Source organism: Mustela erminea, chromosome 21 (genome assembly GCF_009829155.1).
Source record: "Mustela erminea isolate mMusErm1 chromosome 21, mMusErm1.Pri, whole genome shotgun sequence".
NCBI lineage: Eukaryota > Metazoa > Chordata > Mammalia > Carnivora > Mustelidae > Mustela > Mustela erminea.
Window position 1 is genome coordinate 5,001,158 of NC_045634.1, and position 23,793 is coordinate 5,024,950.

Below are 23,793 nucleotides of genomic sequence, written 5' to 3' on the forward strand. Positions count from 1 at the left end.
TCTGCCTCCTGAATTTGGATTCCAGATTAGGGAAGTTTTCAGCTATTATTTCCTCAAATAAACTTTCTGGCCCCTTTTCTGTCTATTCTTTCTCTGGGACTCCTCTGATATGAATGTTACTACACTTGACGGAGTCATTGATTCCCTAGGTCTATCTCATAACCCATAATTATTCTTTCTTTTGGTCAGCTTCATTTTCCCCCATTTTTCTCTCTTCCTTATCACTTATTCATTCTTATCCTTCTTCCATCATTCTGGTCATTACATCCAGTTTGTTCTGAGTCTTGGTTATGGCATTTTTCATTTCTGATTGTTTTTTTTAATGCTTTTATCTCTGTGGTGAGGACCTCCCTGAAGTCTTCCATTCTTTTCTCAAGCCAGCAAGTATTCTTACATTTGTTCTTTAAATTCTCCATCAGGCATTTTACTTACATCTGTTTCACTTAGATATCTGGTTGTGACCTTTTCTAATTCTTTCTTTTGAGAAGAATTCCTCTGTCTTGGCATTTTGTCTAAGTCTCTTTTCTTCTGTGCATTATGGAAGTCTGTCATGTTTCCTGCTCCTGAGAGTAATGGCCTTATGAAGAAGAGGTCATATAGAGTCCAGAACCTGGTGCTTCAAAGAGTGTCTCTGGTGTGGGCTGTATGTACTCTGCTTCTGTGTTCTGGCTGCTCTATCCTCTAGGAATTCATTTGCAGAGGCTGTCCTTGGTGGGAGTGGGAAGTGTGTGGACCTTGTCCAGAGTGTGGTGGGTTTTAACAAGGTGTGCTTGGTCCTCTTGTTAAATAAGACCTGATGCTATTTCCAGGAGGACCAAACCCTGCAGAACTCTGTTCAGGAGACTTGGTGCGTGCAGGGGTTTCTGCTGGTTTTCTGGGGAAGGGCCCACTGGGCTGGGACAAAGGCACACTTGCCTGAGAAAAGCAGAGCACAGGTGGATGGGGCTTGGTGTAAGCAGCTTAGGCAGTCAATGTCAGTGCTGTGCTATTTACTGAAGCTGGTTTATGCTGTAGGGCAGGGAAGGGAAATGGCACCAGCCAGCTCCTTTGTCCCCAGAGAGGGGTCTCCATGCTTGTTCTCAGGCAAGCACTCCTAGAAAAGCAAATAATCTCCCCTTTCAAATGCCAGGTGTTTTTCAGATATGCTATTTTCACACTGTCTCTGGGTTGTTTGCCTGCCTGGAGCACCACAGTGCCCTTTGGGTTCTGTCCCAGTAAAGCCTACTGACTTTTAAAACTCCAAACTTTTGGAATATGCTATGGTGGGGGCTTGTGCTGATCTTTTTGGGGAGGGTCTGACCCTGCTGGGATGGATGCAGTTTTGACTGAGAAGGGCAGTCACACCAGAGTGCAGGGAAATGGGATTTGGAACAAGCAGGCTAAATAGTCAGAGTCCATCCGGGTTAGCCTCCCTCAGCAGGTGTCTCTGTGCCTATGCAGGGGTCGGGAGATGAAAGCATGGGGAGGTAAAGTTGGGGTTGGTGTAGGAAATGGTGCCTCCCAGCTCTTTTGTCCCCAGAGGGCCATCTCTGTGACTACCACCTCTCACAGAAGAGCTCTGGGAAGAGTGAACAGTTTCCCATGTGCACCTTTAGATGATCCTCCTGATCATTTGCTATCTGCCTCCAGAGTGCTGGCTTGCCTTTTCCCCACAAGTAGGGTAGGCGCTCAGGGCTTTATCCCAGCTACACTGGCCATCCTTTTAAATTGCAGTCTTTGAGCCCCGCTGGTTGCAAAAGCTTACAAAAATCAGCCCCTCTGGTTTTTTCAGCCAGTGGATTTGGGGAAGTGTTCTTTCTGCTTGTTTCCCTGCACATTCCTCACCCCTATTTTATCTGCTACCATGACTCCCTCTCTGCAGCACCTGGAATCCATTTCTTCCCCAATCCATGTCTCTCCTACCATCCTCCATGTGGCCTCTTCTCTCCCTGTAGTTGTGCAGTTTGTTCTGTCAGTTGTCAGGTTGACTTCTTGGGTGTTGACAGTGGTTTGATAGTTACTTAGTTGTGTTCAGCTACTTGACAAGCCTAGGGTCTTCCTGGTATGCTGCCATTTTAGCTCCTCCTCAAACATTGCATTTAATTTTCACGTCTCCTAAGTTTAGTTACCTACAATTTTGTTGTTGTTGTTGTTGTTGTTGGGTTACATAGTCATGGAAAGTTTTGTGATTATAGACTGATTATTTGGTAGAATGTCTCTCAGTTTAGGATTATAAAATGTTTCCTCATAATTAAATTGAGGTTTGTATACTGGCAACATTATCACAGCAGTGTTGCTGAGTCTGTTTCATTGCATTCAAACAAATAGCACAGGATTTTAATTTGTTATATTACTGATGATAGCCATTTTGATTATTTGATTAAGGTGCTAGTCTTCACTGTAAAATTAATTTTCTCTTATTAGTTAATAATTATCTGGAAATACTTTGCTTTTATGTTAATATCCCATTCCTTTATTATTTTTCAACTAATTATTTATATGAATATGGAATCATGTTTTCCTATCATGCTAAATGGATTATAATCCATTACTATCACTATTATTTATAAGATTCAGATTCCCACATATTTGACTATTGGGACCTGGTTTTTGTGTCCCTTTGCTAAGTCTCCATAATTCTTTAAATACTTCCTAATTTTCTCATACAACATGTTCCAAGCTCATTTTTATTTTCTTCAGTTTAGAACTGGACTCAATCATTCCTCCAAAGTGCCCCAGGTCTTTTCGGTGAGTATTTTTAAAACATGATCTGGGTGATATATGTGCTATAATTACTAGCTATTTTTTTAAGAGCTGAGATCAAGGCAATGATAGCATCTTAATTAATGTTCACAGCTCCTTTGCTCTTATCTACAGTTTGCTATATCCTCCCCAGTTCTGGCTCCTGCAGCTTACTGATACTTCAGTCTCAGTAGGGACATCTTCTCAGGGTTGGCTTAGCCAGTTATTTCTAAGGTCAGTAAGATTTTAAAGTTCTTAGTGTCCTCCTATTTTGGTTCCTGCTACACAGCTACTTACTTCATGCTACTTAGTTTTTTGTTAGTGAATTGGTCCCATCTACTGGTATTTTTGGTGCATTTCAGTTTGGGAAACTTGAGAAATATGTTTTTGCCTTTTTGTTTGCTTTCCTAGTTTCGTTCTGTATTTTGTGGGAGAATTAGGGGAAGCTAAAATACAATACTGATACTTTTACCATTTGATTTCCACCCTCTATCTTATTCTTAAAACATATACCTCCCTAGGTAAGACTCCATCCTATCCCGGTCCATGTTTCTAATATTTTCTTCCTTCTGTTTCTTTTCACGGTATGTCACTGGTTTCTCCTCAATTATTCAGCCCATAAATATGAGAAGTACCCTTATCACTCTCAACTTCTTTTTAAATGACCTGTTCATGGTTTTAACTTCCACCAATAAAAACTCACACATTTTAAATTCCTTATCCTCAGGTCAGGACCTATATAAATGTGCACTTAATTCCAATCCATGACTCAGAATCCCCAAATTAATATAAACTACCCCCAAGGCTTCTCCTCAATTTTCTGCCTTCCTAAAATATTTGCCTTTTTTAATAATTATGATATCAAAAAGTCTACAAACAATTCTTCACATCTTTTTCTCTCAATCTTAATAAACTGTTATAGATTATTATGAGAATCATCTCCAAAATATTAACTATCTTACTGTTCCCTCTGATATATTTTACATTCATTTTAAGATAATTTTTACTATCCATACTGCATGAATCAACTTAAAATGTATTTGGTTAACATTTATCACAAAAGTCCAATTCTTGCCTCATGACTGCACAATTAGACTCTTTCATACACATTCCTGAATCACCTGGCCTTCTTCCCCTGACTTAGGCTTTAGCCTCACTGCATTTTACTTTCTTTACCTTATGTACAAAACATTCCTCCTTATAGTCCCAGATATTTTTTCTTTTTTTTTTTTTTCATTTTTATCCCTCTCTCGATATTCTTAGTCTAGTCTGTTGAGTTTTTCAAACTTCTTGTTATTTAAGCACCACTTCGTTTGCTGGCTTGACAAGTTTTCAACAAGCCCTTTACATGAGCAAATTCACATCTCTCATAACTATTTCCTCAGAAAACTTTCCTTTATCAGAAAGTTTCTTCTTGGGACACCTAGGTGGCTTTGTTGGTCAAGCAGCTGCCCTTAACTCAGGTCACGATGCCAGAGTCCTGGGACTGACCCCTGCATCAGGCTCTCAGCTTAGCGGGAAGCCTGCTTCTCCCTCTCCTTTGCTTGCTGCTGTGCCTACCTGTGCTCTCTTTCTCTCTGTCAAATAAGTAAATAAAATCTTAAAAAAAAAAAAATTTCTTCTCCCCGTGTATTCCCTATTTATTTCCTTCTTGGCACCTATCATACGCTGTTTATACTTTGTTCTTAGGTCTACTTTTAAATTTTCAGACCCTGATAGGTTAAGATATTTATGACATATCTATCTTGCTAGCCATTTATAAGACTAACACAATCCTGCAAAGTAGATGCTTATTACATATTTTTAGAATGAATTAAATTCACCTGAAGACTCTAGTTAACCCCCAGAAAGTCATCATCAACACTCATTTTCTCTGTAACACTGAATGTAGAAATATTAAGCACATTTTCTGCGATATGAAATACTCCTCTTTATATAAGACAAAAACAGAGAGGGAAGCAAACCACAGACTCTTAAGTCTAGGAAACAAACTGAGGGTTGCTAGAGAGGAGCTGGGTTGGGGGATGAGGCACTAAGGGGGGGGGCACCTGATGTAATGAGGATGGGTGTTATATGCAATTGATGAATCACTAAATTCTACCCTGAAACTAATAATACAGTATATGTTAACTAAATTGAATTTAAATAAAAATTAAAATAAATAAACAAGTACATTATGTATTTAATAAAAATATTCCAACTCAAGTTGTATTGCAAGATATTATACAAGTGACTGCTACATACATTTCCCAGAAAAAGACACAGATTTGATAAAAATAAAATCTTACATTGCTTCAGAATTCATTATGCATGTAGTTCCTGGACAGTAACAATTGTAGATATCATCGTATGTTAATCCCAGATTAATTGCAAGCAACTGTACCATAACAACTGAAAATGCATCTAAAGTTATCATCTGTGGATACTAAATGCAAAAAAACAAAACAAAACAAAAACAGAATTGTTGCCTAAATTATTTCATCTCTTTGATCTTTTCTTTTTGGCCATATTACCTAAGTGCAAACACAAATTTAAGAAACTACTATGCTCATTATTTTCTTAGGGATATGGAAAATAAGGAAAAAATAGGTAAATTTTGTTTTTATTTTTGAGTTATTGCATTTTTAATCCAAATGGAACTGACATAAACCAAAATAAGATTATCAAATGCTTTTATTACGTATTAAATTCCAATAAGCTTTAAAAGTTTTTTGAGAAGAATATGCACTGTTTCAGTAATCATATTATTTTTTAAGAAACACTTAGAAAAAAATATAAAGATTCTAAAGGGTTGAATTTGCAATCAGTTTTGACTTCAGAAATAGTTTAGGGAGAAAGCCAAATTAATTTTTTTTTTAAAGCAGAATACTATAACACTTTGCAAGTAGCATTTTTGTATTAAAAAAAAATGGGAAATAATAAGGGCAGCAAGACACAAATCCCTCGTGAAGTATAATCTTTTTACTATCCCCACAGTTTTCCTTTTTTCAGCTCATATAGTTGCACTCATACAGTATATCGCCTTTTCAGATTGGCTTTTCTCACTAATCACTATGTACGTAAGTTTTCTCCATGTGTTTTCACGGCTTGATGCCTCACTTTAAAAAAAAAAAAATCATTGGATAGTATTCCTTTATATCAATTTACTCCAGTTTGTTTATCCATTCATCTGCTAAAGAACATCTTGGTTGCTCCCAATCTTTGTAAATTTGAATAGCTCCTATACACATTCATGCAAGTTTTTGTGTGGATCTAAGTATTCAACTCATTTGGGAAATGCTGAAGAGGACAACTATCTGATTATATACTTAAAGAAAAAAAAAAAGACTAAGAACTTGAATGGATACTTTTTCCAGAGATAATACACAAAAAGCAAAAAGTGTATGAAAAGATGTTCAGTAGCACTAGTAATTATAGAAGTGCACATTGAAACCATGATGAAATATCACCTCATACGACTTAGGATAGTTGGTATTAAAAAACAACAATAACAGAAAATAACATGTTAGGAAAGATGATGAATATAAAATGTAAACTGCTAGTAGGATTATAAAACGGAGCAAACACCCTGAAAATAAGTATAACGGTTCCTCATGATATTAAAAATAGAACTGACAGATAAATGGATTTAAAAAGTCATATATGTGTGTGTATACATATATACATATGAATATTCACATATATATTAAATTCACATATATATGAACATTATTCAGCCATAAAAAAAATAAAACCCTGCCGTTTGCAACAACATGGATGAACGTGGATGAAATTATGTTAAGTGAAAGAAGCTGGACATAAAAAGATAAATGTTATATGATCTCTCTTATATGCAGAATTTTAAAATGTCATACTCACAGAAACAGAGTAGAATGGTGGATTCCAGAGGCTAGATTGTGTGGAAAATGGGGCAAATTGGTAAAAAAAAAAAAAAAATACAAATATTCATTTATGTGAGATAAAATGTTCCGAAGATCTGTTTCACAACAATGTGAACATACTTGGCACTACTGAATTATACACTTAAAGCTAGTAAAAATGGTAAATTTTATGTTATTTGCATTTTACCACAATAGCAAAAAGCTTTTAAAATTATAACATTTTAGTTTCAAAATCTAAAAAAAAGGATACTCAGAAAATTTGTCAAAACATCATGACAAATATACTATACATATTTTGTTCCTTGAAGTGGATGTTTCAAAACATATAGAATTTACTGAATAGATGGAAATAAAATGCATACCAGAGCAATTCCTGCAGCAAAATTTGGATTGCATGCCATTCCATGATATGTTGCTCCCACATAATCAAGATGGTCCCTATAACTAAATAATAAAATTTTTATTCTGAATAAATTCATCTTAAATTATTACTAACTTAATGACATTTTACAAATTGGATTTCTCAGTTAAGCTATTTTTTTTTAAATACAAAATATTACATGTCACATCTCATGCTTTCAATCATTTTGTATTTGGGTAATCTACCACAGTTCCTACAAAGTTCTAAAGTCTACTTTAACATTTTATGATACACAGCCCAAAACCCAGTGGTTCCTAATCCTCCCAAAGTATTAGCCACTACTGTTGCTGGCACTGGATAGATATAATTTGAAAATGTACAAGTCAGGATAGCTTACTCCCATGATTTGCACATAGTGAACCCCTAAAGCATGTAAAATATGTTGGATTGGAGGAAAGGGAGACGAAGAGACAGAATACTCAGTAGACTCATCAAGAAAAGAAGATCTACAGTATATCAAATGTCCTCATACATTTCAATCCTTAGTTATTGTAGCTCCTGAGCCTCCAAACCTGACCCTAAATTCCACAGGAAACACCAATAGTTTATAAATCTATTGCATATTATTCAGATCTTCAGAATTTTTATTATTTCCATCTCAACAATCAAAGTGTTAACAGAAACCTATATAAAAAAACTCTTGAAAAAAATAGTTAAATAGCGACACCTTGGGTCAGTATAGTTATATAAGATGGTAACCATATTATTAATCTGACATATTTTAACTAGCATTATATACAATTATTGCATTCTGTTAACTAATTTATATTATACTTAAAGTTCAAATGATAGTTTCAATTATTTATCTCTGAGAAAATCTTTAAATCATTGAGGCCCCTGTTTATCTCGAGGCGTTCCTCGAGATAATTTTCAAGTTTCTTACATTTCCATAGATAAAAAAGCCTAGTGGAGAATAATGACTTACTATGACTTAGTGTCTTACATTGTTTTCAGAATTTTGTATTTTGCATTTTGTCAACATAAAGTGCATATAATCCTTTTTTGAAGTGTCTTGTCATTACATATAACTCATATATATAATCTTGATAGCTAATAAAATAATTCGACAAACCTTATGTCAATACAAATAAGGCACTTACATTAATAAGTATGCCATATCATGGGATCTTTGAAATAAAAATTGTTCTTTCCATGACACAAATCTTTGTAGTACTTCATTAGCATCCCCACTAAGTGAAATCTTATTTTGATCTGACCAGAGTTCCAAAGAAGTTAGTATAATAGTTATGTTGAGCTGGGAAAACATCTGAAAACAGAAGTTACATAATATATAGTTTTTAGGTAATCATAAATATAATATTCTAAACATAATGTTAATATATTCAATTTACTCTTTTTTAGAGATGAAATCTATTCATTGATGTATGAAACCAGTTGGTAGGATTGCAGTTTTTACAAACTGGATATGCTATTAATACAAACAATATTACTGCATTAATAGGAATGTTTCTTACTTAAATAAAACATAAATACTTACAGTGTTGATTACACCAAAGATATGGACAACTTTCTCAGCTGCAACTGCCACTTCAGAACCCATATAATCGTACTGAAAGACAAATTTTGTTTCTTAATCACTGGTGAAAATTACTGAGTTATCACATTTTAAATGGATATAAAATGTTAAAATAATGCAGTGCTCAAGTGAAAGAAAAATAAATTAAGATTTACCAAGTACTTAGTAAGTTTTAGGTATAAACCTAGAGACTCTATATATTAATCAATAATCTTAAAATAAGAAGGTTGTCATTAACTTCCTCTTCACACATACAGAAAGTAAGAGCCAAAATTTAATTTTACAAGATCACAGAACTACTGAAAATTAGAACCTCAGTGGGGTGCCTGGGTGGCTCAGTGGGTTAAAGCCTCTGCCTTTGCCTCAGGTCATGATCCCAGGGTCCTGGGATGGAGCCCTGCATCAGGCTCTCTGCTCAACAGGGAGCATGCTCCCTCTCTCTCTCTGCCTACTTGTGATCTCTGTCAAATAAATAAATAAAATCGTTAAAAAAAAAAACAAAACAAAAACAGACCTCAAGTTCCCAACTAACTAAACTACTAAGTCGTGGGGTGCCTGGGTGGCTCAGTGGGTTAAGCCTCTGCCTTCAGCTCAGGTCACGATCTCAGAGTCCTGGGATCGAGCCCTGCAGTAGACTCTCTGCTCAGCAAGGAGTCTGCTTCCCCCTCTCTCTCTGCCTGCTTCTCTGCCTACTTGTGATCTCTCTCTCTCTATCAAATAAATAAACTCTTTTTTTAATAAAAAGTCTTTTTTTTTTTTGATTGCCATCATGTGTCTTCATCCCACTAAAAGATGACTACTTATCCCAGATAAATAGTGCACTTTCTAAACAAAGAGCTCTGAGGACCATTATAGCCAGTAATGTCAAGAATATGTCTTAATTCAAAGGAATAGAAATCATATTTTCTCTAAATATTTCTAATTATGTGTATGTACACATTTCTAAGTGTTAGCAGAAAACATAAAAAGCAGCAACTTTGTATCATCAGTAATCTTCAACAAGTCTGCTGAAAACTACTAACAGAAAATAAAATGTAATGGATACTATTCTCTGATTTGGACAAAAACAGATGTTATCCTCCTAGGTCCTTAGAGACTATTTATACTTTGCTATTTCTCTGTATGTAACCTTTCCCAGCACAATGCAGCATGTGTGAGATGAATGAAGGTGATCCTTTGCAAAACTGAACACATGAAAAGCAAGACAAAAGAATATAAAAACATGACCATGGAAATAAATCCTTGTATGTCAATAATCACAAATTATCAACAGAAAAAATATTAGTTAAATGACAGAAACTTTTTTAAAAATCCACTATATGCAATTAAAATAAAAACCTCTAAATTATGAGTACATAGAGTTATTGAGTCAAAACATTAAAATATACATCAGGAAAATAACAGACAATATATATACTACATTATAATTACATTAATGTGAAAAAAAAGCTTAAAAGCAAAAATAATATCACAGTGCATTAAAAAAATATTCAATTATTAAGAAAGATGGAAGCATTCTAAACTTCACTATAACTAACAGCTTAGCAACAAAATGTCTTAAACAAAATTTAACAAAATTATAAGTAGAAATTAACTGTTATAGTGAGGGATTTTTACATAGTTCTCTCAATCATTAATCGATCAAGCAAATTAATAATAAATATAAGTGTTCAGGTTAAAACAAAATTTAGATATAATATGTATATGTAAAGCGTACATAAAACAATGAGATTTTTTTTTCAAATATACATGGACGTTTTACATAAATTGACTTATATTAGGCCATAAAACAGTTGACTATAAAACATATATAGATCACACTGTCCAACCACGATACAATTCAAGTACAGTAATACTTAGTGTTATTTGATAAAAAATACTTATAGTAATACTTGACAAAAAGTATTTTAATGATGTTATTTTTTCTTGCATGGGTAACTATAAAAGTTCCATGATGCAATTTACAACTTACTGTTAAATACAGAGAGCACAAGTAATACTGGGATATAATGTTAAACAACAAATGCAAGTAAAGAGAATATAGGTGTTCTTCCATTATTGTCATTCTTACAACTTTTATGAAAGCTTAAAATATTTCTAAGTAAGCTGTTGAAAAAAATGAAGATAAGGAACACGTGGGTTGCTCAGTCAGTTAAGCATCTACCTTTAGCTCAAGTCATGATCTCAGGGTCCTGGGATCAAGCATTGGGCTTCCCTGCTCAGCAGGGGAGTCGGTTTCTCCCTCTCCCTTTGAGCCTCCCCCTGCTTGTGCACTCTCTCTCTCAAATAAATATTTTTTTAAATGAATATAAAATAAAGATAATTTCTTAAACTGAAGAGATTTCATCAACAGGCTAATAAAAATATCAGAAACAAAGACATACAAGATGGAATGAAAATTTTTATCTTGGAAATGTTAAAACATAGGGAAAAATGAAATGCTTTTTCCTTTCCTTAATTTCTTTAAACACTTGAATAATTTTAAAAAATTCATCGCATGGGGGTGCCTGGGTGGCTCAGTGGGTTAAGCCTCTGCCTTCAGCTCAGGTCATGATCTCAGGGTCCTGGGATCGAGCCCCGCATCGGGCTCTCTGCTCAGCAGGGAGCCTGCTTCCCGCTCCCTCTCTGCCTGCCTCTCTGCCTACTTGTGATCTCTCTCTGTGTTGAATAAATTAAAAAAATCTTTAAGAAAATTCTCTTATGGTTTATAACATATGAAAAAGTAATAATGTATTACACTACCATCACAAAGAGGTTCTATGGAACTTTACTGTTTAAGGTTCTTACATTGTATGTGAAGTGGTATAACATTAATTCTAGATTGTAAAAAGTTAGGAATACTCACTGGAACCACCAGAGAAACCACTAGGGTAAGAGGTGGGGGATAAAGAGGTATAGCAGAAAAAAAAAAAAAAAGTATAAAAACAAATGCTGAAAGTAACCCACTAATCTAAGGGTAACAAAGGAGGAACAGAGGAGGAAATCATTGATGGGATAAATAGAACACTAACAAGAAAGCAGCACTTAACCTACATCCATTGTTATCAGTAATTTTGGTATACATAATTCAATTGAATGTTCTAATGAAAAGGAGAGATTATGTGATTAAATAGAGAGGAAAAAAGACCTATCAGTATTCTGTTTACAGGCCCAAACTTTAAAATTGAAGACAGATAAACTAAACATAAAAGAAATACTAATCATAGCATATTTTAAGGAACTCCTGAAGTTTTTAGTCATTGTTTTGCATTTCTTGAAAGTATCCAGTTAAGTTGAGAGAGGAAAATAGGCTATCTAGATTTAATGTTAGGAACCTCACGGGAGTGGCTATGGCAAAGCATAATTCCACTACTTTTGATCTTAGTTTTAGGCCAAATAGTATTACTCCCCATGTAACAATAAATATCGAAATCTAAATGCCCATGGGGTCAGTTAAGATGGCAGAGTAATAGGAGGACCCTTTGTTTGCCTCATTCCTGGAACACAGGATGTTCCAGGGTGGCGGGGGAGAACACTGGCGGGGGGGCGGGGGAGAACAGGTCACATCATGGAGGGTCAGAGGTGTGGGGACATGATTTTTGGGGAGAAAAGAATCATGGGAAAAGGGAAAGGAGTCCTGACCATGAGGAAAGGGGAGGGAAGAAACAGAGAGATAGAGATATAGAAAGAGAAGGAGAGCACTGCGCAGAGGATCACAGAGAAAAAACTCTTCCCCAAAGTCACTGACTGGGAAAACGAGAGAGGCTGATTATCTCAAGTGTTTACAACCGGTGAATCTCAAAGACTGGAGTTTCATAGTTCTGTGTTGTGGGTGGTAGGGAGCCCAGTGGGTGCTGCAGTGCTCTTCTAGAGAGGGAAGGTAGATGCCAGGGGCTGATGGTGTGATCTGAAGATGTGAAGATCTCCAGGGATGCACTGGGAGAAATGTTCCCCGTTTTTGGAGTGTATCTGGGAGAGGTGGCTTTGCCTGTCAGAGACAAAAGAGCTGGTTGGCACCATTGTGTTCCCCTCTGCCCCTTAAGTATAGGAGCACAGACACCTGCCAAGGGTAGCTAACCTGGACTTGGGATTTTTGCTGTATGTTACTCTAAACTTCCAGCTCCTGTGCATTGGTGTGACTCCCCCTTTGGGACAAACCAACACAAGCCCCAGGCCAGCAAGACCCAATCCCAGAGGACCAGCAGAGGTATACACCACAAAAGGTTCCTAAAGTTTGGAATTCTGAAATTCATCCAGTGTGTCTGAGATAAAACACAGATGCACTGCACTGCCTGGCAGGCAGACAACATAGACCAGATACAGACAGGGAGAAGGCAGAGATCTGAGGAATGCCTCTGACACACAGGAGGAGAGTTTGCTCTTATGTGTGGGCTTCCTAGACAGCAGTGGTGTGAACTCACATCTTAGAGACAAGGAACAAGGCCAGTGCTGCTTTTCTTCCATACCTATCAGCACAGACTGACTTCGGTGAGAAGCATAGCCCATCAACAATGGAGGCCTGAGCCAATTACAACAAGCCATGCCTGCTTATATTCTGTAGGTGCTTCTTAACTAGGGCAAGTGTGCCTGAGAGCAGTTGTCCCCTACCCCAGCAAAAACCTCCATATGCACCAAGTCTGCTGACCATAGTGCTGTACAGCTTCAGCTCTAGTGGAAGTATCAGGTCTCTTATAACAGAAAGACCAAAGTACACCTAGTTAAAACTGGCCACACTCTGGAGAAGGTCCAAACATTCCCCACTGTAGGCAAGAAGAAACTGCAGAGGACTAATCTGAGGGAAAGAGCAGTCAAAACAGAGAAGCAGAGTGCACATAGCATATACCAGAGACACTTCCTAAAGCACCAGGCCAGGAACAGTATATGACCTCTTCTTAATAAAGCCACCACTCCCAGGAGCAGGAAGTACAACAGGCTTTTCTAACACACAGAAAATGACAGAAACCTAGATAAAATACCAAGATGAAGGATTTCATCTCAAAAGAAAAAAAAAAAAAAGGAAAGGTCATGGGATCTAATCAAAACAGATATAAGAAATATGCTTGGCCCAGAATTTAAAGCAACAATCATAAGGACACTAGCTGGGCTTGAGGAAAGCATAGAAGACATCAGGGAGCTCCTTTCCACAGAGAAAAAAAGATCTTAAAACTAGTCAGGCCAAAATAAAAAATGCTATAACCTAAATGCAAATCCAACTGGACATAATGACCACAAGGATGGAAGAATCAGAAGAATGAATAAGTTATATAGAGGATAGAATAATGGAAAATTATGAAGTTGAAAAGAAGAGGGAAAGAAAAATATTGGATCATGAATGTAGATGTAGGGAACTCAGTGACTTCATAAAGTGTAATAACATTCACACCATATAAGTACCAGAAGAGAGGGGAAAAGGCAGAAAGTTTATTTGAAGAAATAATAACTAAACATCCCTAATCTAGGGAAAGAAACAGATATCCAAATCCAAGAGGCACAAAGAACTCCTATCAAAATCAACAAAAGCAGGCCAACATCAAGAAATACTATAGTATGGAGATAGGAGAAAATATATACAGATAGGGGGAAAAATCCTAAAAACAGTAAGGAAAAATAAATTCCTAACTTGCAGGAGAAGACCAGTAAGGATAGATCTATCTATTACAGAAATGTGGCAAGCCAGAAGACAGTGGCAGGATATATTCAGTGTGATGAATGGGAAAAATATGCAGGGAAGAAAACTATCATCCAAAGTAGAAGAAGAAATAGAGTTTCCCAGACAACCAAAAACTAAAAGACCATGAAGCCACCATACAAAAAACATTAAGGCTGGCTCTAAGAGTGGAAAGAAAAGACCAAAAGTGACAAAGACTAGAAAGGAACAGAGAAAAACCTCCAAAAACAATGACTTAACAGGTAATACAATGGCATTAAATTCATATCTATTAATAATCACTCTGAATGTAAATGGAATAAATGCTCCAATCAAAAGACACAGAGTAGAAGAATGGATAAAAAACAATACCCATTTCTAGGTTGCCTAGAGGAGACTTATTTTAAACCTAAAGAAACCTGAAGTTTGAAAGTGAAGGGATGGAGAAAGAATCCTGAAAGAAGCAAAGAGGGGGGGGGAACAGTCCTTTAATCTACAAGGGAAGACAGCTCAGGTTCACAGCAGATTTGTCCACAGAAATTTGGCAGGCCAGATATGAATGGCAGGATATATTCAATGTGCTGAATGGGAAGAATGTGTAGTCAAGTATACTTTATCCAGCAAGACTATCATTCAGAAAAGGAAAGATAGTTTCCCAGGCACATAAAAACTAAAGGAGTTTGTGACCACTAAACTAGCCCTGCAAGAGATACTAAGGTGGACTCTTTCAGGGGGGAGAGGGAGACCAAGAGCAACAAAGACTAGAAAGGAACACAGATAGCTAGTAAATTAGTTAGTAAATTATATTATATTAAAGGTATTAATTGGACACTATGTGAACTTCAAAATTAAATTGAAATAATGTATTCCATTAATATGTGGGAAAACATTATAAGATAACTTACAAAATAGCATATATAAAACAAAGGTATATTAATATATACATGTATACGTTAGAAACAGGACATGTCTGCATAAAATCTATCCCCTGACTATAAAACTATGTGCGTTTTTTCTTTATTATTTTTGTCTGTCTATTCTTTATTGTTACTGACTTTTTTAGTTATTTAAAGATCTAAATATTTCCTTTTTTTTAGTATTTCCTTTTATGAACAAAATCATGACATTATGGCACTCATTGAGACACTTTATATAAAAATATCAGTGATAATAGACAAATCTGATTTTTTAACTTGTTGCTCATGACTGCTCACTGACTATATAAACAAGAATTTCCATAACTAAATGGATATTCCCATGAATAAATCTCATTTTTGAAATATAGAACTTCCACTAGAGAACTCAAGCAATTATACAACATAAAATAATCTCATAAAAGATAATATTTAACTACAAGGATCTCCAATTGACTAGTAAACAAAATAGCTTGTTTTAAAATGGAAATCAATTTAAGGAAAAGGGTTCACCATGATATGGAGTGAATCAGAAATACCTATAGCTAAATGTAATCCACTAGATTATAGTGTAGTAGATCCTTGCATACATACAGAGTTATACATTATAACACTCTATTCTATACTGATTTAGAAATCAATACCTTAAATATTGGCCTCTGCACATCAATGTAAAAGCAACCAACATTTTTCTTCTGTCTTGCTATCCTGAGATACATATTATGAACAGTGTGAAGTATCTACATTGCAAGCAAGACAAGTTTCTTTTTCATATTCCCTTGAACTTAAACACAAGAGAAATAAATTATGACATATATCAAAAATACATACCAAGGCTTTATCCATAACAATTTGTATTTTCAGAACTCTTTTCAATAGTGCAGCATCTGACTTTTTCTGTGAAAGAGAAAGCATGAGTTAAATAAAACATTTTTTAAATTCTTACATGTTTGTAATAATCAAGATTATATACATATACATGTATACATACATAGATACATACATACCCAAAGAAAAGTATAGATACATAGAAAAAACAGACACAAATTCATCAAGATATAGATAATAATAAGAGAATAAATGCACATTGAATAAATAAGCAGATTCCAAATACAAGTTTTAGGGAAAAAAATCAGATTTTACTTATATTCCTGATAATTAGAATCCTCAAAAGTTACTAGAAGGAGAATCTATGTTTCTTTCCTCTCAAAATCTTCTTCCAAGACCCTTCCCCAACCTAAATTAACTCTCGTCAACTGTCCTCCAAATTTTGGCTCTTTTTTCTCATTATTTTAAGTCTGTATTAACTTGAGGCTTACACCAAATGGAATGCATCCATTTAAAAAATAAAGTTATATGTTACAAAGCTGTGATCACCAAGACAGCATGGCACTGGCACAAAAACAGATCCATAGACCAATGGAACAGAGAAGAGAGTCCAGATATGGACTCTCAACTCTATGGTCAACTAATCTTCAACAAAGCAGGAAAAAAATATCTAATGGAAGAAAGATAGTCTTTTTAATATTACATATATTCAATAACTGGTGCTGCGAAAGTTGGACAGCTATACACAGAAGAATGAAACCTAACAATTCTTTTACACCCTACACAAGGATAAACTCTAAATGGATGAAAGACCTCAATGTGAGACCAGAGCCCATCAAAATCTTAGAGGAGAACATAGGCAGTAACCTCTTTGACATCAGCCACAGCAAATTCTTTCAAGACATGTGCCCAAAGGCAAGGGAAACAAAAGTGAAAATGAACTTTTGGGACTTGATCAAGATAAAAAAACTTCTGTATAGCAAAGGAAACAGTCAACAAAACAAAAAGGCAACCCACAGAATGGGAGAAGATATTTACAAATGACACTACAAAGGGCTGATATCTAAGATCTATAAAGAACTTCTCAAACTCAACACCCAAAACACAGATAATTGAGTCAAAAAAATGGGCAGAAGACATGAGCAGACACTTATCCAAAGAAAACATACAAATGACTAACAGACACATGAAAAAATGTTCATCATCATTAACGATCAGGGAAATTCAAATCAAAAACCACACTGAGATACAACCTTACACCAGTTTGAATGGCAAAAATTGACAAGGCAAGAAACAAAAAATGTTTGAGAGGTTGGGGAGAAAGGGGAACCCTCTTACACTGTTGGTGGGAATGTAAGTTGGTATGGGCACTACAGAAAACAGTGTGAAGTTTCCTCAAAAAGTTAAAAATAGATCTAATCTATGACCTTGCAATTGGACTACTAGGTATTTACCCCAAAGATAAAGACATAGTGAAAAGAAGGGCCATATGTACCCCAATGTTCATAGCAGCAATTTTCACAATAGCCAAACTGTGGAAAGAGCCAAGATGCCCTTCAACAGATGAATGGATAAAAAAAGATGTGTTCCGTATGCACAATAGAATATTACTCAGCCATTAGAAAGGATAAATACCCAACTTCTGCATCAACATGGATGGGATTGGAGGAGATTATGTTAAGTGAAATAAGTTAAATAGAGAAAGTTAATTATCATATGGTTTCACTTATTTGTGGAACATAAAGAATAGAATGGAGGACATTAGGAGAAGGTAAAAATGAAGGAAAGAAATCGGAGTGGGAAATGAACCATGAGAGACTATGGACTCTTGGAAACAAATGGGAGGGTTTTAGAAGAGAGGGTGGTGGGGGGATGGGTGAGCCTGTCATTTGCAAGTGTCATAAGGAGGGCATGGATTGCATGGAGCACTGGGTGTTATATGCCAACAATGGATCATGGAACACTATATCAAAAACTAATGATGTACTGTATGGTGATAATATAACACAATTTAAAAATGCAGTTATATGAATTGGTACTAATATGAATACCCATGTGACAATTTCCTAAAGTAAGAGAGATAATTTCTATCCTGCTCTTCCAAGTCCATTGCCTACATGGCTGAAAGCAACCCAGGATCTGCTTTCTCTCACCATAGCTTAGAATAATCTATTCCAGAGTTTTATATAACTGGAATCATATAGGGTGTACTCTTTTATACCTGACATTTTGTACTTGGCATTCCCCCATGTTTATTTTATTATTATTTTATTTTATTATTAGTAATTTATTAGTTTTTACTGCTAAGTAGCATGCCATTTTAGAAATATACCAAATTGTGTTTATGCATTTAGCTGTCAATGACGTGAAAGGTGGAATAAAATGGGGTCACTTTTGTCAAAGGGTTTTAAAATGGATCTGGGAGGCCATTAAGGAGTTAGGCCATATGCACATCATCACTGGCTGGAATCATGAACTTGTGAATAGGTCCCAACTTTAATATTCCTAGGACTCTGCGCAAACTTATCTGTGACTTGCTATAGTAACAAATTTTTGTTTTAATGACAGCCTTACGGATCAATTATGTTTAGCCTAGTTTACTTTTCTGCCAACAACTATCAAAATCTTTGTAAAAAAAAAAAAATGCAAGCATCCCCTTTTGTCTTTAAAAGAAAACCCTCACTTTTGTTCCCTAGTGGGATATAGTTGGGTTGCTACAGAAATCTGTGCTCACTGAATTGTAATTCTGAGATCCCAATAAATGCTTTTGTTTTATTTCAGCTTTTTTTCTGTTGACAATGATATTTTGGATTATTTAGACATCTTAGCTATCATAAACAAAGTTGCTATGAGTATCCATGTACAGATCTTTGTGGAGTTAAGATTCATTGTTCTTGGGAAATATTTAGAATACCTGAATCATATAATTGTGGGTGTGTAAAGTAATACAAAAGTACCAGATTGCTTTCTAAAATAGTTTGATTGTTCTGCATTGTTGCCAAGAATTAATAAGAGTGCCAACTGCTCTGCATTTTTGCCTATATTTGGTATTGTCTTTTCCATTGTTTCCATTCTTGTTGGTCTGTGCTGATATCTTACTGAGGTTTTAATTTGCAATTCCCTGATGATTAATGTGGAACAGCTTTTACATGTTCATTATTTTGGTTTCTCCTGAGTTCCCTACCAGAAATTTTATGTTTAGCTTTGACATTTAAGTCTACACTCTAATATAGTTTTGTGAATCAGGGTCAAGATTCATTTTATTCCCTACAGATGTCCAGTCCTCCGGCAACATTTACTGAAGAGATCATCCTTTAACCTTTTAAAGTCCCTAGCACCTTTATGGAAAACCAATCAACTGATAGCATGTGGGTCTACTTCTGATCTATTCTGTTCCAATGATCTATATGTCTATACTTAGACCAATATATGATCTGTATGTCCATACTTAGACCAGTATGTCTATACTTAGACCAGTTACATAGTATATATATCTAGAGCAGAGGTCAGCAAACAATGACCCATGATATGGCCACCTGTTTTGTAAATAATATCTTACTGGAATAAAACCACACCCATTTGTTTATATATTGTTGATGCTGCTTTCAAGCTACAAAGCTAGAGTGAAGTAGCTGTAACAGATCATTTACCTCTCAAGCCTGAAATACATACTATCTAACCTTTAAAAAAAAAAAAGTAATGTAAGTTCTCCATTTTCTTCTTTTTAAAACTGTTTGACTATTCTAAGATCTTTACATTTCCTTATGAATTTGAGAACCAGAAGCTATGAACATGTTTCCTGGAATTATCAAAGTTAGGATTACACTGAATCTACAGATTAACTGGGAGAAATGAACATCTTAGCAATGTCAATATCTTTGTTTCCTGTGACTTTTCTAGACACTCTTAAAGCCCTGATAGATTTGGAAGATCTTCCTTATGATCTACACACAGATTTGGGTTATTAAAAACATAAGGTTATATCTTTCCTTTAAAAAATGTATGCCAGGAGTGCCTGCGTGGCTTAGTGGTTTAAAGCCTCTGCCTTCAGCTCAGGTCATGATCCCAGGGTCCTGAGATTGAGCCCCGCCTCAGGCTCTCTGCTCAGCGGGGAGCCTGCTTCCTCCTCTCTCTTTGCCTGCCTCTCTGCCTACTTGTGATCTCTGTCAAATAAATAAATAAAATATTTTTTTAAAAAAAGCAAAACTTTTAAAAAAATGTATGCCATTTATTATTATTCTTTTTCCTATTGTATTATCCATAGACTCTAGTAAAACACTGACTGGAAATAGTGAGGGCAGAGAGTCTTGAATCATTCCTAATTTAGGGTCTGTTTTAGTCAGTTCAGGCTATAACAAATATACCAAAGACTAAGTGGTTTAAATAACAAACACTTATTTCTCATAGTTCTGGAGGCTGGGAAGTTCAAGATGAAGGCATCAGCAGATGTGGTGTCTGGTGAGAGCACTCTTCCTAGATTGCAAATGGCTATCTTCCTTTGGTATACTCACACAACAAAGGAGAGAGAGAGAGATCTGTGTCTTTTCCTTTTTTTAGTAAAAGCATTAATTCCATTATGAGGGCCCTATGTTCACAAATGACCTAATTTAACCCTAATTATTTTTTCAAAGACCTCCCTATGCTATTCTACTGGAGGTTAGAGTTTTAACATATGAATTAGGGGAACACAGCATGCAGTCCATAACAAGGGCAAAACATTCAGTCATTTATATTCATTATGTTAGCTGCAGATATTCATAGATGTTCTTAATTAGATCAAAGAAGTTTCTTATTCCTAGTTTTTATCACAAATGGGTATTAAATTTTGTCAAATGAAATTTCTGGTACTACTGATTAGGTCTTACGGTTTTCTACATAAACATGTTGAGCTATTTTATTTAATTCCTCTTTTCTTGTACTGATTTTAAGTAATAATGTCTCAAAATCTCATAGTCAGAATTCTTAAAAAGGAAAGAATGTTTTTATACCATAATGGCAACTGAACTAGGTTAAAAAAAAAGAAAAAAAAGGTAACAATATTATATACCCCCTAAAGAAGCAATTTTCTACATCTTCTAGACAGACATTCTTGACTTTCTTATAAGCACTTCATTTTGGCAAAGACTAAAGCCAGTCTGAGTTTTTCCACTTTTGAGGCTGACTTTACTTGATGCCAAGATTCCTATAGAATTATTCATTAGTTATGAAATCCAGCATATTAACCACATTATATCTTGGTGTTGCCAGTTTTTACCAGGGTTTCTTGAGAAAATTTTCAAATTCAGGACACTTTTCTTCAAAAGTTTTATTCTTTAATAACCTGGAATATTTTGGGTGCTATTTTGTTCATGAATGGCAATTTTAATTATCTTAAATTTCTCTCAGCAATCTTTTCATACTCCATTAGTCAGAATTCCCCAGAAAAATAGACCATTTATTATAATTTGTTATAGATTTATTATAAGGAATTGGCTCACATAATTATAGAGGCTGGCAAGTCCAAAACCTGCAGAGTGGGCCAGTAGGCTGGAAACCCAGAGAGAGCTTATGTTGCACTTCCAGTCTAAAGGCTGTTGGCTGGACAACTCTGTGGGAAGGTCCATCCTTTCATCCTATTTAGGACATCAACTAATTGGATAACATTTCTGTTTTATTCAAAGTCCATTGATTAAGATGTTAATCTTGTTCAAAGACAGCCTCACAGAAACACCCACAAAATTTGATCATCTGAGCAATATGCCCCAGCCAAGCTGACACATAAAATTCACCATCACACATTCTTGGATTTTTCTCTACCACTGTTTTCTTATATAATTGCTCTCTATTCTCAAATCTGACTATAATATCACATATTGGGGTTTACCAAAGTGTCTATTCTATTATTCATTAGGCGTCTTATCAATGGCTTTTATTTTTAAAATGATTTCATTTTTCCCCTACATTTATTTCCTGAGCTCTTCCAAGGATCTTTTATCAGACCACATAAAGGCAGACCATTGGACTGCTACAGAACATATCTCCTGGGATCATATTACCTGGGCTTGAGTTTGTTGTTGTTGTTGTTGTTGTTTTTAAGATTTTATCTACTTATTTGACAGAGAGAAATCACAAGTAGGAAGAGAAAGGGGACACAGGCTCCCTGCTGAGCTGAGAGCCCAACAGGGGGCTCTATTCCAAGACCCTGAGATAATGACCTGAGCTGAAGGCAGAGGCTTAATCCACTGAACCACCCAGGTGCCCCTTGGGCATGAGTTTTAATGTTATACCTTAACAGAGAATTTCCCAAGATATTTATTTCTTTGTTTTAAAGATTTTATCCATTCATTTAACACAGAGAGAGAGAGAGAAGAGAAGCAGCACAGTAGGAAGACCAGCAGGCAGAGGGAGAGGAAGAAGCAGACTCCCCAATGAGCAGGTAGCCCAATGTGGGGCTCAATCCCTGGACCTTGGGATCATGACCCAAGCTGAAGGCAGACACCTTATCAACTGAGCCACCCAGGCACCCCTAGATAATAATTTAAATTTCCTAAATCTGTTTCCTAATCTGAAAAGGAGGACAAACATACTTTTAGAATTATTTAAAAAAAAAAATTGGAAAGACAGGATATATGTAAAGCTCTATTTATAATATAAGGCAACTATGAGGTAGTATGTGAATATATACAAGTTTTTCATTCACTTTGGATTTTGTAATCTTCTTACATTTTACATTTGTATTTCATATACTCCATATTTATTCTTTCCTAATTACTATTATTTTAGAATATATATAGTTCAAGTCAAATCATTCTTGAACAATGAAGGGGGATTAGTGACTTTTACTACACTTCCGTTTTATTGTAAGAAATGGTCAATTATCTGAGAATGTTTTTTCCCTTCTCCAAGACAAGAGATGTCAATGAGACACCTATCCAGGCTCAACTGTATCGAGAAGGGGATGCACACACTTTTTCCTCTTATTCTAACTAAATTCAAATAATCTAGTAGGGGACTCTTACAGTCCCCAAGTCAGATCCAGGAAGGGAATCAACCAGGAGAGTTTCATCCACTTTGGTATTTTCATGAGCAAGACATAAAGCTGTTAAGTCACAGACAGTTGAAATTGTTTGCTTCAACATCTGATGGGATTTGACCTAATAGAGATTCTCATAAAAAATACAGATTGAGGACAGCTGCTTATACAGTTCTTCCATCTTTTCATTTGGTTGAAAGTTCACCAGATTTTTTTGGTCAAGCAACTATTGTTTGGGAATCTGGTTGTGATTGCATCTGGATACTATCTTCAATCAGGATGAAAGTAAAGTCTCTTTTTTTCCTGTTCAATTATTTTTTTTTTATTTGGGGGCAAGAACATTTTACATTAGGAAGAAAAGAGATTATAAAAACTTAATAATCTCAGTTATGTAGTTCTGGCTTTGTATAGAATTATAGACTGGAAATTACTTTGCCTTACTTTAAGTAATTGTGGTATTGCCTTTCAAATTCCAGTATTGCTGCTGGGAAATTCCATGCTATTCTGCATCTTGACCATAAATAAGAAACCAGATTTTTAAAATATCCATTCAGAAACTCACCTTAAATAATCCTGAGAATTTTTCTTGTATTATTTTGTGATTTATTCAATTCAATTTCCTGTTTACTCATACTGAGAACCCCTCTTATTTAAATTCCTTATCTCTTATTTAAATTCCTTATCTCTTAAACTTCCATCATTTGTCATTGTATTTTACTTTTTGTGTGATTTCTGGAATTTTACCTTCTGAACTTCCTTTTTTTTCATTTTTATTATCATACTTTTAAATTTCTAGAACTATTACTTATCTGTTGAGTGTTATTTTTTAAATAGCACCTTATTGTTAAATTTG

General features: G+C 35.3%; 1 protein-coding gene across 3 annotated transcripts in view; it reads right to left on the reverse strand.

Annotated features, from left to right (window-relative positions):
* LOC116581964 (A disintegrin and metallopeptidase domain 3-like) overlaps positions 1 to 23,793 on the reverse strand; it is a 109,285-nt gene that overhangs the window by 47,803 nt on the left and 37,689 nt on the right. For all 3 annotated transcript variants that reach the window (XM_032329299.1, XM_032329298.1, XM_032329300.1), the window contains 5 exons: positions 15,932 to 15,997; positions 8,522 to 8,593; positions 8,124 to 8,290; positions 6,965 to 7,046; positions 5,010 to 5,146 (listed from right to left, as the gene is read on the reverse strand). In XM_032329299.1, coding sequence (XP_032185190.1) covers positions 5,010 to 5,146; positions 6,965 to 7,046; positions 8,124 to 8,290; positions 8,522 to 8,593; positions 15,932 to 15,997 — 524 coding nt within the window. The remainder of the gene's footprint in view (positions 1 to 5,009; positions 5,147 to 6,964; positions 7,047 to 8,123; positions 8,291 to 8,521; positions 8,594 to 15,931; positions 15,998 to 23,793) is intronic.